At 44.5% G+C, this 13436-nt stretch overlaps 1 protein-coding gene across 2 annotated transcripts; it reads left to right on the forward strand.

The window, feature by feature from the left end:
- The first annotated feature begins 67 nt into the window (after nucleotides 1–67).
- pik3r6a (phosphoinositide-3-kinase, regulatory subunit 6a) lies at nucleotides 68–10558 on the forward strand. Of its 2 annotated transcripts, none has more exons than XM_068592530.1 (6): nucleotides 68–336; nucleotides 5319–5439; nucleotides 6626–6699; nucleotides 7716–7830; nucleotides 9108–9178; nucleotides 9388–10558. In XM_068592530.1, exons 1-6 carry the CDS (start codon nucleotides 258–260, stop codon nucleotides 9498–9500), a joined length of 573 nt encoding a protein of 190 aa, XP_068448631.1. In that variant the 5' UTR covers nucleotides 68–257; the 3' UTR covers nucleotides 9501–10558. The 2 variants fall into 2 exon arrangements, with proteins under 2 accessions (XP_068448631.1, XP_068448632.1); XM_068592531.1 differs by lacking the exon at nucleotides 68–336 and adding an exon at nucleotides 1659–1750.
- The last annotated feature ends 2878 nt before the right edge of the window (nucleotides 10559–13436 follow it).

Raw genomic sequence — 13436 nt, forward strand, 5'->3', positions numbered from 1 at the left:
AGCTTGAGCACAGGTTGACACGGGGACGGTCCCGTGCGCTGCACGCACACCGCAGCTGCCTGAGCGACCGCTGGAGCATCTCTCGCTCCCCGCCTCTACAGGTTGGCGTCTGGCTGGCCGATGACTCAATGAAACACGGAAACGTACCGCAGGACCCTCCCCAGTAGTCCCCTCCCGTACCCGGTACCCCGTATCCCGGTGACGGTCTGCAACTGGAAGCGCAGAGAGCACCGAGGAGAGGAGCAGCTGCAGGACCGATGGAGAAGAAGCAGGCATCTGCTCATCAGTACGGTTCACTGGAGCGCACTGAATGGAGCAGAGACATCAACAAACCAGGTACACACACACACCTATACGTGAATATATGTATCTAATATATACATGTACTGTGTCACTGGGAGTTATACTGCACAGTGGGTTACTTCAGTTATCTCAATCTGTTCCTACACTGTATATTTTAAAATATCGTCCGAACTGAAGGCATCCCCACAATCTTCCGGTAAGGCTTCATAGGTTTGTGTTGTCTCCAGTATTTGTTCCCACTACAAGGCTTACTATAGTATTTTACACACCGTTTTATATCTGGGTTATTTTATAGTTAATGGAACAGATCAATGTAGTTCTTTAATTGCAGTACCAGCAGCAGCTGTTGCAAATGTCAAGAATCCACAGGTGTGTGTGTGTGTGTGTGTGTGTGTGTGTGTGTGTGTGTGTGTGTGTGTGTGTGTGTTTTCTTATTTGTGTAAGCCCATTACTCAGGAACCTGCTCCATCAGATGAGGAACCTCAGCGTTCAATAGATTATGAGGTCAGAAGTCACTGGAACTCTTTAATCGCCTGAACTGTCCATCACAATGTCCCAAGCCAAGTTGATGTCTTCGAATATCCTTTTTTGTTGGAGCAATAATCCAAACCCCTTGAAGAAAAGACACTTACAATTGTATTGGGTTTGAGTTCTTTTCCTCTGCATCACTGATGGTCGTTGATTTCCTACTTTATATTCATGATGCTGATAATAGCGTCAAGCCTTCTATCTATTTTCCCTCTTCACTTGTCGTTTTTTTCCATTCTTTCTCTCACTCCTTTCCTCCTCCGACCTCTGGGCCACTACTTCCTCATCATCCCTCCTCTTTCCTCCACTTTCGGCTCTTGGTCTCTAGTCTGGTTGATACGTCTATCAGTACGCAGGGTGTTAGGTGTAAAGCAATTTGTGGCAGCGCAAAAGAAGAATAAAAAAGAAGAAGAAGAGGGATCGTAGCAAAGACTGTAAACTGAGCTCATCATCGTGATTCACATCTTCAGGGGTTTGGATAACGACAGGGGGCAGGGGTCGCCTGGTATTGGGTGAAGTGAGGAGAAGCAAAGGGATGTCAGAACTGCCAGAGAGGCAGTGAGGAAGTGTAAGGAAGGTCTAGTGATGAGTCATAGCTGCTCAGCGGCAGAATAACCTGTCCTTACAGAGCCTCTGCAGCAGAACACGTTGTCTCTGTGTAAGAAGCTCCTGAACATCATGTGGCACATTTCCAAACTCACGGTCCAGTCTCTCAGTCCGCCACATGGGAACCTCTGGTTTTTAGAATACCTTTTTGTGGTGAATGAACAATTCAGGCTCTTCCTGAGATGGGATGACGTGGCAGATCAGGCCCTTTCAGTATTTCTTCTGTCGTGAATCAGATGTTACAGGTGTAGCAGACATCCGAGTATGCGCCCTGAATACAGCATGCACCGTGAGACGAGAACACAAAGAGCTAGTGAGTCTTTCTTTTACTGTCACTTTCTCACTATCTCTCTCTCTCTCTCTCTCTCTCTCTTTCTCTCTCTCTCTCTCTCTCTCTCTCTCGCACACACACACACACACACAATGATTACATTACTATTTATATTTGTCACACCTGTGCGTGACAAGACAAGAATGTGTTCTGTCAAAATGAAAAAGTATTTTGCTGTTTGTGAAGTTTGTTCATCTCCGTAAGCTGCTCACTGTCTAACGATTAAAGATCAGTTCAGATTAAGTATGTGCCAGTAAAACTAAAAGGGGGGTGTCGTCACATGGTCTCCAAAGCACCCGAGAAGATCATTTTCTCCACTGGAAGGGCACCCTAAAACCCTTGAGCTGATTTTCTACACTAAGGTCACCCTGTAGAAGGCGCTTCATCTCATTTTCTCTGCTAGAAAGGGCACCCTAGAAGGCACTTCATCTCATTTTCTCTGCTAGAAAGGGCCATAGAAGGACCTTTGTCACATTTTTGGACACCCTCAAAGGCGCTTCATCTAATTTTGTCTTGTGGAAGGGCACCCTTCCATTTACTGTACTTGAAGGACACCCTAGACAGCAATTCATGATGTTCTCTCTTGGAAGTCACGACATCATATTTTCTCTCCTGGAATGGAACCTTACTTCATACGTTTTCTCCATTTAAAGGCACCTGACATGGCTGTCTGGAACTGGTCCTGCATGCTATGATGGACTGTGGCTATCTGGATCGTGGTCCATGCCTACCGCTCAATATATGAATATTTTTGTCATATTCATGTAATGTGCTGGTACTCTGTTGCGTTGCTCATTCTGGTCACATGACATCTATTGCTTCTCTCCATCCTGGGAGAGGGATCCTCCTCTGTTGCTCTCCCTCAGGTTTCTTCCCCTTTTTCCCTGTGAAAGGGTTTTACTATCTTTATTTGGGGGAGTTTTTCCTGATCCTATGTGAGGTTCTGGGACAGGGATGTTATGTGTACAGATTGTAAAGCGCCCCAGAGGCAAATCTGATTTTGGGGTATACGAAATAAACTGAATTGAATTGAATTGAACCTGCAGGAGCATCCAAGGGGGAACTTTCTTTGCTTTTTTTTAACAAAGCCAGGCTTGCCGTTTCCCTCCTCCACCTTTGGTATTTATGCGACGCTAATGGGCGATATACACTCTTGCAACTACAACTTATTTACCGCCATCTGCGTGTCCTTTTATTGCGTCAAAGATGGGTTATATGAATGCTCATATTTGCGGATCCATTGTTCGTGTTTCCGCTATGGCTTATAAAAACAGCGGTATTATGCTATGAAACCGGAAATGCGAGACTCAGACAGGATGTGCTCAGCAGACCAAACACAGTTTTGCGGGCTGCGAACGGCTCGCGTAGGTTTGTCGTGAAGTCCGAAATTTTGGCCAACGCACGCAAGATGGCTTATGGGACTCCGCAAGGGACCCTTGTGGGTCTTGCGTGCTTGTGTCTCTGCGTGAAACCCCGAGTATAAAGGACCCTTAGGGCTAAGTGCCTTTTGGCAAACGCTCCATAGTGAGGATAGAAACATGAGCGTTTTGATCTACTAATGTAACATTATCTCTCTGCAGTGAAGTAAATCAATATTCCTTTAATGAGTGAATGCTTCACTCATTAACACACCGACACCTACGAGAAGGTGTAGACAGCTTTAACACGTATGCATTTTTGCAGTTCTAATCTCATTAACAGTTTAAAACTCGCTGCGGCACTTCACTCTGTGCTTTCTCCTCTGAGATGTCAAGGTTGTGTTGACGCCACGCTGGTGTCAGCCCGATGTCATAGTAACAGAGCACAGAGAGCTTGTATGAAGATGTGTGTCCGTACCTCAGGACACATTTGTGTCTTCTTCTTCTGTTCTTCTGTCACACCAAGACTGCAGTTGCGTGCCCTCGAACAAAGCTTTGCTGCCAGCAAGGATACGAGTCCATGTAACCCAGCATTTATCAGCAAGCGTGGTTAATGCTCTCCACGGGGCTTTCACTACTAACCTGGAGTCACACAATCCCGTCTGAGTTATTATGATCCACATTCATTCGGCTTTCTTTCGTGCCGGTGCTGAGGATGTGTCTTCACAGCACTTTGAACCCACAGTAAGCTCTGCCTTCCCCGAGGCCAAAAGTGACTAGAATAGAAATATTACATACTAGAGAGCTACTTTGTAATGGTGTGAGTGTGTGTATAAGATGATATTAAAGGGCCTCGGAAGGAGCCGGGGACTGTGTGTCAGTGGTGTTGCTGTCACCCTGATTGTGATCGTCCTGGCCCCGTGTTGTGCAGCTCTCTACAGGGAGGTGACAGTTATCCAGGGTTATCCAACACGGCGCTATACATGGAACCATTACGGAGTAGGAAGGGGTGATTTTCATAAATAATAAAGTCACGACTGCCACTACATCTCCCTTCAAGAAAGGTCAACCATACTTGGATCTCAGGGTGGATGAAATGCGATGTTGGTGTTGTGGTTACGTGCCTGATATGCTGGTGGATTTAACTCCAGTGCAGCTGCTGCTGCTCGGTGTTTAGAAGCCACTCTGTACGGAGCGCTCTGATGTCCTTTCAGATTCCGATTCATTAAAAAGTATCGCACAGCCGGTCGCGGCGAGCCCACGCAGTGTTGTAAAACGGTGGCTTCGATATGTTCAGCAAACGCTGCCAACTTTGACGTTGTTTGCTTTAATTCAGAGTGCTTTGTTTTCATTATGAAACATGTGTTTCATTTGAAAAGGGGAGAGTTAAAAGGATGCTCGGGGAGTTGGTGTGTGGAGGGACGGATTGAAACGCAGCACTGTGGTCGACGTCAGCGTCCGGAGTGCAGTGCATGATGGGTTAAAAGCTTTAAAGCAGAAATACTTTACAGTCCGCTTCAGACAACTTTAATCTGCCATACATGTGTAACATTTAACGCACAAGCCAAGCCCATGCAGGTCATAAAGAAGCCCAGCCACCGAAGATGATAAATCATGACCCAACTTGGAATAACAACTTAAATGACCGTTTCATTGCACTGTTTCTGTATCCAGAGTGGTACTATTCCTCGTGTGCCGAGTACAATGAACCGCAGCACATCTTTACGGCCCTGTATCTCTCTACAGCAGGCGACAGGACCGCAGTGTGTGTGCTGGAGGAGGCTTTATTTTCCTGTGCTGACCCACGAGAGAGAGCGAGAGACACAGAGAGAGAGAGAGAGAGAGAGAGAGAGAGAGAGAGAGAGAGAGAGAGAGAGAGAGACATGGTAATTTCCCTGTGATGCTCTGCGCCTCATCAAGCATCAATTTCAGAATACATCTGCTGCATCTGTTTATTCAGTTTAAGATGCATATTCATGTTGTTCCGAGGTGCCAAATTGGATATTGAAAATTGGATCATTCTGAGTGTGTCCGCCTATCTCTGCATAGTATTTGTCACGGTAACCTCCCTTTTGATAAGGAGAAGATTCAAAATGCACTTTAATGGTTTCGTATCAGCTATTTGTCCAGCGCTCTTCAAGACCAAAAGCTCTCCTACTCTTTCTTCATCTCTCTCTCTCTTTCTCCCTCAGAGGACGACGTGGTGTCCATGGCGGACTCCACCATCACCACGGACGACATCGAGGGGGAGCTTTTTAAGATCGACAGGATCAGGGACGTCCTGGTCAGGAGGGAGTCCGAGCTCAGATACATGTGAGTGGCTCATCGGTGCCGACGCCGTGCACTTGTCTGGTGTCACGGCCGCCGCCTGCAGTGATTGCTGGACATAGATCACAGCCAACCAGAGTCCGGAACACACGGTAGAAGTAGAATGGGGAAAGCCTTATTATTTTTAATGCAGGCCAGAGTTCAGTGCCAGTGCAGGAAGGAGGATGTACGTGCCTGACTGCTGCCGAACCAAACCTTCACCATCGTCCATTAGGCGATGACGAGTTGTTCAGGACCCCTCAGGCTCAACTCCACAGTATCCTAGCACAGCCTTCTCCCAGTTCAGGCTGCTCCTTGTGAACTCATTAGCTCGTTGTTAACGAGCTAATGTTGGTGTGTTGGACAGGTGCCGGTTTGGCTTTATTTATGGAGCGGGATTAAAGGTATCAGAAACACATCTTGCCGCTTTGCCCTCTATTCTCTCGCCTCACTCCTCTCCATCACACCCCGAGCTGGCCCCCATTATAATTCCAAAGGCTCTACCTTTGCTGCCGACAAGCGGGCTAATGCATGGATATTTATTCATCCACTCCTCTGAAAGATAGGCAGTAATGCTGCTCAGACAGCGGATGGGGAGGGGGGGGAAGGGGTCGCAAGCGAGACTCGAGCTGATAAAATGGGAGAACGGGAGACGGGAGGAGGTGGTGGTGGAGGGGAAGTGGACGGAGATGGAGATGGAGAGCGGCCACAAACAAACAAACTACAAGTTGTGTTATCTTCTGATAAGTAAAGCCTATCATTCGTATTCCAGACCTCACGGCCATTTCTCCACCCACCGTCTGTGAGCATCTAACATGGCAGGTAGAGGAGGAGATCCCGGCTGTTTCTCATAGATACGAAGCTGGGTGACGTGAGGGCCTCTAATTCCGTCAGAGGAGGAAGTGAAAGAGGGCCCTCCACCACGCCTGAGTCAGTAATGAACCACTGACTTGAAGGGTCATTCACAGAAGGAGTGAAAGCTACCCGGCTCGAGACGCCAAGAGGGGATTTCTGCTCCTGAAAAGATTTTCATCTCCTGTGTGAAATATCCAGATCAATTTCAAAGCCATCTTTGTTCAAATTTTATTTTGCCCTGACAGTAGCGTCCACTCATCTCGACCCTTCTGACGTTGATGGATGTGCAGAACGTACCCAAGTGTTTTTTGTGTGTTTCTTTTGTCCCGTCACGCAGGATGGACGACATTCAGCTGTGCAAGGAGATCACTCGTCTGAAGAAGGAGCTACAGAAATTAGTGTCTATACCAGGTAGGAGTCCTCTGGGTATTGGCAGTTTGTAGATGAAGGATTACAAACGGGCAGAGCAATTAAAACGGAAAAGATCTGCTTTCGGGCCAAAGATTAGTTGAGAAGATTGATGCCACGCTAAATATGAAACCAGAGCCAGGAGGCAAACAAGTAGCCTGGAAAGCTCAAAATTGAAACGACAAGAAAATAATCTGCCTACCAGCACCTCTAACGCTCACTAATGAACATGTTATGCCTTGTTCGCTTAATCCTGATGCAATCAGACGCGTAAAACAAATATAACAGGAGCTAGAGATTATCCGTCCCGCTGTGCATTGTTGCTGCTTTTACTTCCCTGTTAAAGTTGTGAGATACAACATGATGTCGTGCATATTTTTTATTCACTTTAAACAGAGCCAATTCCTCCTGTCTTCATGCTAAGCTACGCTAACCGCTTCCTCTACGCACGACACATCTATTGCACGTATGTCGGTCCAGGTAGAGGCATCCCTCTTAAGTGAGATTTCTTCTTTGGCCTGTTTACAACACATTGTGTGGTGGTGGCATGTAATTGATGTCAATAGAAAGTAAATTAGCAGCTATAAACAAATTCATTATTATTATGTAACATATAGATAGTGAGATTACTTATGTCGAGTGGGTCAAACCAACAGGAGTCAGACCGCTGTTTGTTTCATTGGTGTGTGACGTGTTTGCTTATGTTTCTTCATTCACGTGCTGTTTCAGATTGTAAAGAGCCTTAAGGCATATCAATGACTTGTGATATTCAGCTAAATAAATAAAACTGACTTGGCGGCAGCCTCATTTTTCATTTGCAGCGTGGCATCGATCTCCTCATCTAACTCCCGCCAATAAATAGAATGAGTATATTCCCCACAATATCAAACCATTCCTTTATCGACCCGACTCCTTATTCAGTTTTTATACCATGAATTGTGTCTTTACTTCCTCGTTATATTTGCCGTCGTGTATATTCTGTGACAACCACCAGATGACTCAGATGTCTTGTGCTGCAGATAATGACAAATCCAGCGAGGACCGGCAGAAGGAGGAAGAACTGCTGCAGCAGATCCACAAGCTGGTCGAGACCCGGGATTTCCTGGTGGACGATGTGGAGTTTGAGCGACTCAGGTGTGCTTCTGCCTCTCTGGTCTCATCACAGCCCGGCGGGACTCCTGTGAATGAATAATGAAAGACGAAGCCCTCTAGTGCACGCCAGATAGAGACGCAGTGCACAAACAGTGCAGCCTCCCGGGAAAGACTTCAGGGAATTCATTGTCCGAGTTTGACGTGCACTTTAAATGCAAATTACTCTGTGATGACGCCAATACATGAGCATAAACATGAGCATAAACATGAGCGGGCTCGCAGTCCCAAATGCTGCTGGTGAAGTTGCGTCTCTGTTGGTCGTCCTTCGTATGCGCGCCTCACGCGAAGCCGCTCCATTAGAAGCACTCCTGAGGCACAGCGCTGCGAGAGGGCGCGCCGCAGAGCGCGCAGCAGAGAGCCATTTCAATTAAAGATGTGTCAGCGTGCGTCAGTGGAGCCAGAGCCGCTGCCATTGGTTGGAAAGAAAGAAGAAGAAAAAAATGAAATCCCAGTTTTGGTTGTATTTCGTCATCAATCAGGTGCACCAAGCCTCTTCCCTTCCATCCTCATGCAGATGAGTAAAATCATGTCCAATGGGACTCGACAGAGGACAACAAGTACGTTTTGAGGCTTAAACTTAGTTCTTTTGTGTGAGTGAAGCACTTTGTGTTGGCAGCCGACAGCACGCTGTGAAAACAGAGGGGCTGCTGGGAAAGTGAGAGGCCGGAAGCAAGAGACCAACAGAGGAGTTATGGATCGCAGAGGGGGGAGGAAGGCCATGTTGTCCATGCTGATGAATGGAGAGAGCTTTTGTTTTTACCCTGGAAATCCAGCCGCAGTTTTTAAGTTGTACCTTTACAACAGACACTTTATTTTCAAAGCAAGACGAAGCCTCCCGGGTATCAATATGAATCTGCCTGATATATTTCGCAGTATAGAACATCACGAGACGCTTCAAACAGCCAAATACTCAAATGTGCAGAGTGTGTTTATCCAATGGAAAGTCTCTGCATACACAAAGGGTAGCCGGCGGTTTTATTGAGTTTATCAGTGGAGCCTCTCAGAGTAAATCCAATCTTCCCTAATAGCTAGAATAATGTTAGGTTTATTATGCAGTTTCATTTCTCCACTTTACCTTCCCTGAAATGTTCATTCACTTGTGGAACAGATGGCCATCAAGTAACTCGGCTTGTACATCTGTGTAACAAGGGAATCCTTTACGTTTCTCTTTTGTGAGGGGAAAACTTAACATCGTAGTCAAAGTGCTTCATGCATTTCCTTTTGTTTTGTTACATATCAATCTTTCTCAATTTCTACAGAGAGAAAGAAGAAGATAAAGAAATGGCAGATTTTCTGAAGTCCAAATTCCCAAGAAATATGAAGAAGAAAGGTAAAGTTTTGAGAACTAAGGAGTGAAACAAGTGGGTGCATATATTTCCCTTGTTCCAAATGTTTCGCTTGTTCAAGGTGTTTCCGTCCACTGACTCATCAAATAGAAATGCGTTGGACCGATCTGTGCTTTTTTTCTCTTGTCCGTTGGCAGTTCATTAGTAGAAGTATTTCATCTTTCCCTCACAGTATCTTGTCTCTGGGCTTCAGGTGTTCCAACCAGACGGGCTCCATCCAGGGCTCAGCAGGCCTCCTCTCCCTTCGCCAAGACGGGCCTCACCCTGCTGAAGGAGTGCTGTGGCTTCACATGCTCCATCATGTAGACCGGGGGGGCCCCGCTGCAGGGGCTGACACGGGGCGGGGAGGAAAAAGAGTTAGAGTAAAGACGTTGAAGCGTGGCCGCAGCAGCAGCACAGACGGGTGTTGAGAGTTTCCCAGAAGGATAGCGAAGGATATCGCAAACGTCATGTGCCGAGTGTTTCCATACTGAGACCTGAGTTTGTCTTGTGTCGGATCTGTTGGTCTCTGTCGTTGGATTTTATAATCCGGCTATCTGTCTTTCTCCGCTCTCCACCTTTCTCATCACACTCCTGTTTTAATTTTTCATATTTTGCCAATCACAATCATCATCACGGCTGTTTATTCAGAGGACGGGGTTTGAGGGACTGAAACAGCGCAGCGCACGTCAGGCATGTATTGTGTGCACGCTAATTGGAATCAACTACCATGACACCATGTGAGTTTGATATTTAAAGACCCCGCTGAGCTATGATAATAACTGTTCTCTACTAATTAAAAATACAATAAAACTTAGCTGTTTTCCAGGAGTCAGCAGGCTAGTTGACACTCAGCAACACTAATGAAACTGACATTAATCAGGAGCTCCGTCAGGAGGAAGTCGCCTGCGATTTGACTCCAGAGATAAATGGAGACAACCTTTTAAAGCGCCTGGTTTGGTAAAAAAAAAAGAACGGACGTCTCATTATGCTCCATTTCCCTTTAAAATTATACACAATTTTTCAGTTGTTGAAAATGTCCTGGAAAATCTTCTGTTGTTCTGGAAATATATTTCAGTCTGAGTTTTTTCCTTCACCGGAGAATGAACGACGAGACTGTCGATCAGAGATCAGATAACATTACCATCACATGCACGTTCAAATGGGTGAGCAAATTATTTGTCATAATGTCTGAGCATGTAAGATAGGACCTCGTAGATATTTGGTTAGGAAAATGTCCCGCGAAATGATCTTGAGAAAAGTGCGGCAACTCAAACTATTAATATTCTGATCGTATTACATAAGCAAACTCAGCACATATAGACTACTTGAATGCACTCAAATGAGTCCTTCTTAGTCCATTGCGCTCTCTTTTCTACTATCCATATCCACATTTATATATATATATATATATATATATATATATATATATATATATATATATATATATATATATATATATATATATATATATATATATATATATATATATATATATAAACCCGTTGAATGGCACATACATTCACTACGTTAGGCACAGGGATGGAGCGGCCAATCAAACTACTGAGCACCTCTGTGTTGCCAAGAAGAATGGTCGCCATAGCAACCTCGTACATCCCATATCTTTACAATGAGGATGGTTGGATGGATCGGAGGGATGAGACCTCGCAGATGTGACTACAACAAATACTCGAGGACTAACTATCGTGGCGACCTGATGGAAGGCAAACAGGAGGCAATGTGATATTGCTGTTGTTTCACTTTGGATGGCAACAAAATGTTTTCCATAATTGAGCCTCTGAATCTCTTTCGCAAACACTCACTGCCTGGATATTAGGCAAACGAAAGGCCACTTTGCTCGCACGGCATTTACAGTAGTAAATGTTTTCTATCAATACAGATGATATATTTCTCAGAACTTCTTTGTTTCTCGTCCCTGTTTTGACAGAGTGTTGCTTGTATGGTTTATTCCTAACCTGTCCTGGGGATGATACAGCTGTCTCTTTGGGTCTATTGATATTCAGTCTGAAAACTGTCATGAAGGCTTTGGGTCACTTATCGCCCGGCAACCATGTCTGGTGCTGTCATGATGGTTCACAGGGGAATTAGATGTGTGCCAATACTGTTGAAATGACAGACGGGGTAGAAAAACAAAAAAACACCGGGGAAGGATTTCTTCTTATTATTATATGTGAGTAATATTTGGAAAGAGGTGAACATCCTGATTTGGGATTTGTCTCAAAATGTGAACTATTATAGACTACAAATCATTTATCCAAGGCAGAACAACTGTATTTGAGTTTTAAAAAGAGACAACAATGCTCAGTTAGGTGCGAAAATATTTTGAAAATACAATATCTATCATCTGAAGTTATCACATTCTCACCCCAATATGTCATTTACTTCAAACTATGACATTCCCTTTTTCCCAGTCTGCTCCCCCCTGGTGAGCTGCACAATGCACACGCCTGTGAAAACCTTCATGTAATCAGTACTTGTTTCTTGTGTGGGTGACATGTTTCTGCTCTTTATTGTTCACATTTAGACATGAAACCAGCGGCTCACACCAGCTGGAGGGCGTGTTAACATCCCATGACTGTGCTCTGCACGAGTCAAGCGACGATTCAAGATCTTTTTTTGGGTGGATAGAGAGAGAAAGAGTGGGAGAGCACAAAGTTAGAGGGGGGTGTAATCTTCAGTGTGAGTCATCAGTGAAAACACTATGAGTTCTCGCAAGGGCAGCTCACACTGAGCGCTGTGTGTGAAAAGGGCACGGCTGTCACTCAAACACTAGATCCCAAGAACGCCCTTAGTGTGTATCAGAGGAAATAGCAGAATGTGTGAGAAAGATAGATATGAGAATGAAAAATAACCCGAGTGTATGTTTACCTGTGCCTGTTTGCGTTTCTTGAGACAGGAGGGTGCTGACGAGTGGCACTGTATCTGTCACCGCTTCGTTACTATGGTTACTGTGACGTGAAGGCATCCTCTCGCTCCTTGTTTCATTTGTTTGTGCCGTATAGTGAACTTATCTGGACCCTGATGCAGGGCTGCATGTGTTGTTGAATGGCTAGGGGAAGACCATCAGGACCTGTTTTTATAATGTTCGGGGTACAGGGTTCTTAAATGTTCAGTTAAAACTGCAAATGTAATAAATCAAATCCTATCTCGAGGTTCATTGTCATCATTACAAATTTCAGTGAAATATCGCAACAACTGTTGACAGATTGCTATAAAATTTAAACCCAGACACAAGTGGTGCCCAGAAGATGATTCCTTATGACTTTGGTGATCTCCTGACTTAGCGTCACCAGCGGGTGCCAATGTGGTATTTGTGTTTTTTAGTGAAATGTCTCAACAACTCCAGCAATATGGTGTTTGGTTAATGGTGCAATTTACGGGAATCAGAGCATTAATAAAGCAGCAAACAACCGGTGGCTTTGTAAAGACATGTTGGAGTAATGTATTTGCTGTAGTTTGCAATGTTAGGGCTGTTAGCATTGTTTGCTACAAGCCCTGGGCTTAGCCATCATCGCGCTGAGAGCCGGGTGGAGGAAATAGAAATGCTCTCAATATCGTGAAACCTTGAAGACATTCATAATCCCCTCAGAATGAACTTTAAAAACTTCTATTATCTCTTAACCTTTGATATAGCGACATTAACAGGTCGGCTAAACTAAGATAGTTAACATGCTAAACTAAGAGAGTTAACATGCTGCTAATCTAAGAGGGTTAACGTGCTAAGCTAAGAGGGTTAAGATACTAAACTAAGACGGTTACCATGCTAAACTAAGATAGTTAACATGCTAAACTAAGAGTTAGCATGCTAAACTAAGGGTTAACATGCTAAACTAAGAGAGTTAACTCTCTTAGTTTAGCATTTAACTCATGTTAATTAATGAGTTAAATGCTAAACTAAGAGGGTTAACATACTAAACTAAGACGGTTAACATGCTAAACTAAGATAGTTAACATGTTAAACTATGAGAGTAAACATGCTAACATGCTAAACTAAGAGAGTTAACATGCTGCTAAACTAAGAGTGTTAACATGCTGCTAAACTAAGAGTTAACATGCTAAACTAAGATAGTTAACATGTTAAACTATGAGAGTTAACATGCTAAACTAAGAGAGTTAACATGTTTCTAAACTAAGAGAGTTAACATGCTAAACTAAGAGGCTTAATATGCTAAACTAAGAGAGTTAACATGGTAGATAAACATCGTACAGTTCTGCATCAACGTGTTTACGTCGTCAGTGCTA

The sequence above is a fragment of the Clinocottus analis genome, unplaced genomic scaffold (assembly GCF_023055335.1).
Source record: "Clinocottus analis isolate CAN_PGR_092001 unplaced genomic scaffold, fCliAna1.0.p SCAF_27, whole genome shotgun sequence".
Classification (NCBI taxonomy): Eukaryota; Metazoa; Chordata; class Actinopteri; order Perciformes; family Cottidae; genus Clinocottus; species Clinocottus analis.

Excerpts from the sequence above, each read along its gene's own strand:
- pik3r6a (XM_068592530.1), top strand. The coding sequence starts at position 258 with ATGGAGAAGAAGCAGGCATCTGCTCATCAGTACGGTTCACTGGAGCGC. Across the intron at positions 337-5,318 it reads CAGAGACATCAACAAACCAG|AGGACGACGTGGTGTCCATG; the intron begins GTACACACACAC and ends TTTCTCCCTCAG. Across the intron at positions 5,440-6,625 it reads GAGTCCGAGCTCAGATACAT|GATGGACGACATTCAGCTGT; the intron begins GTGAGTGGCTCA and ends CCCGTCACGCAG.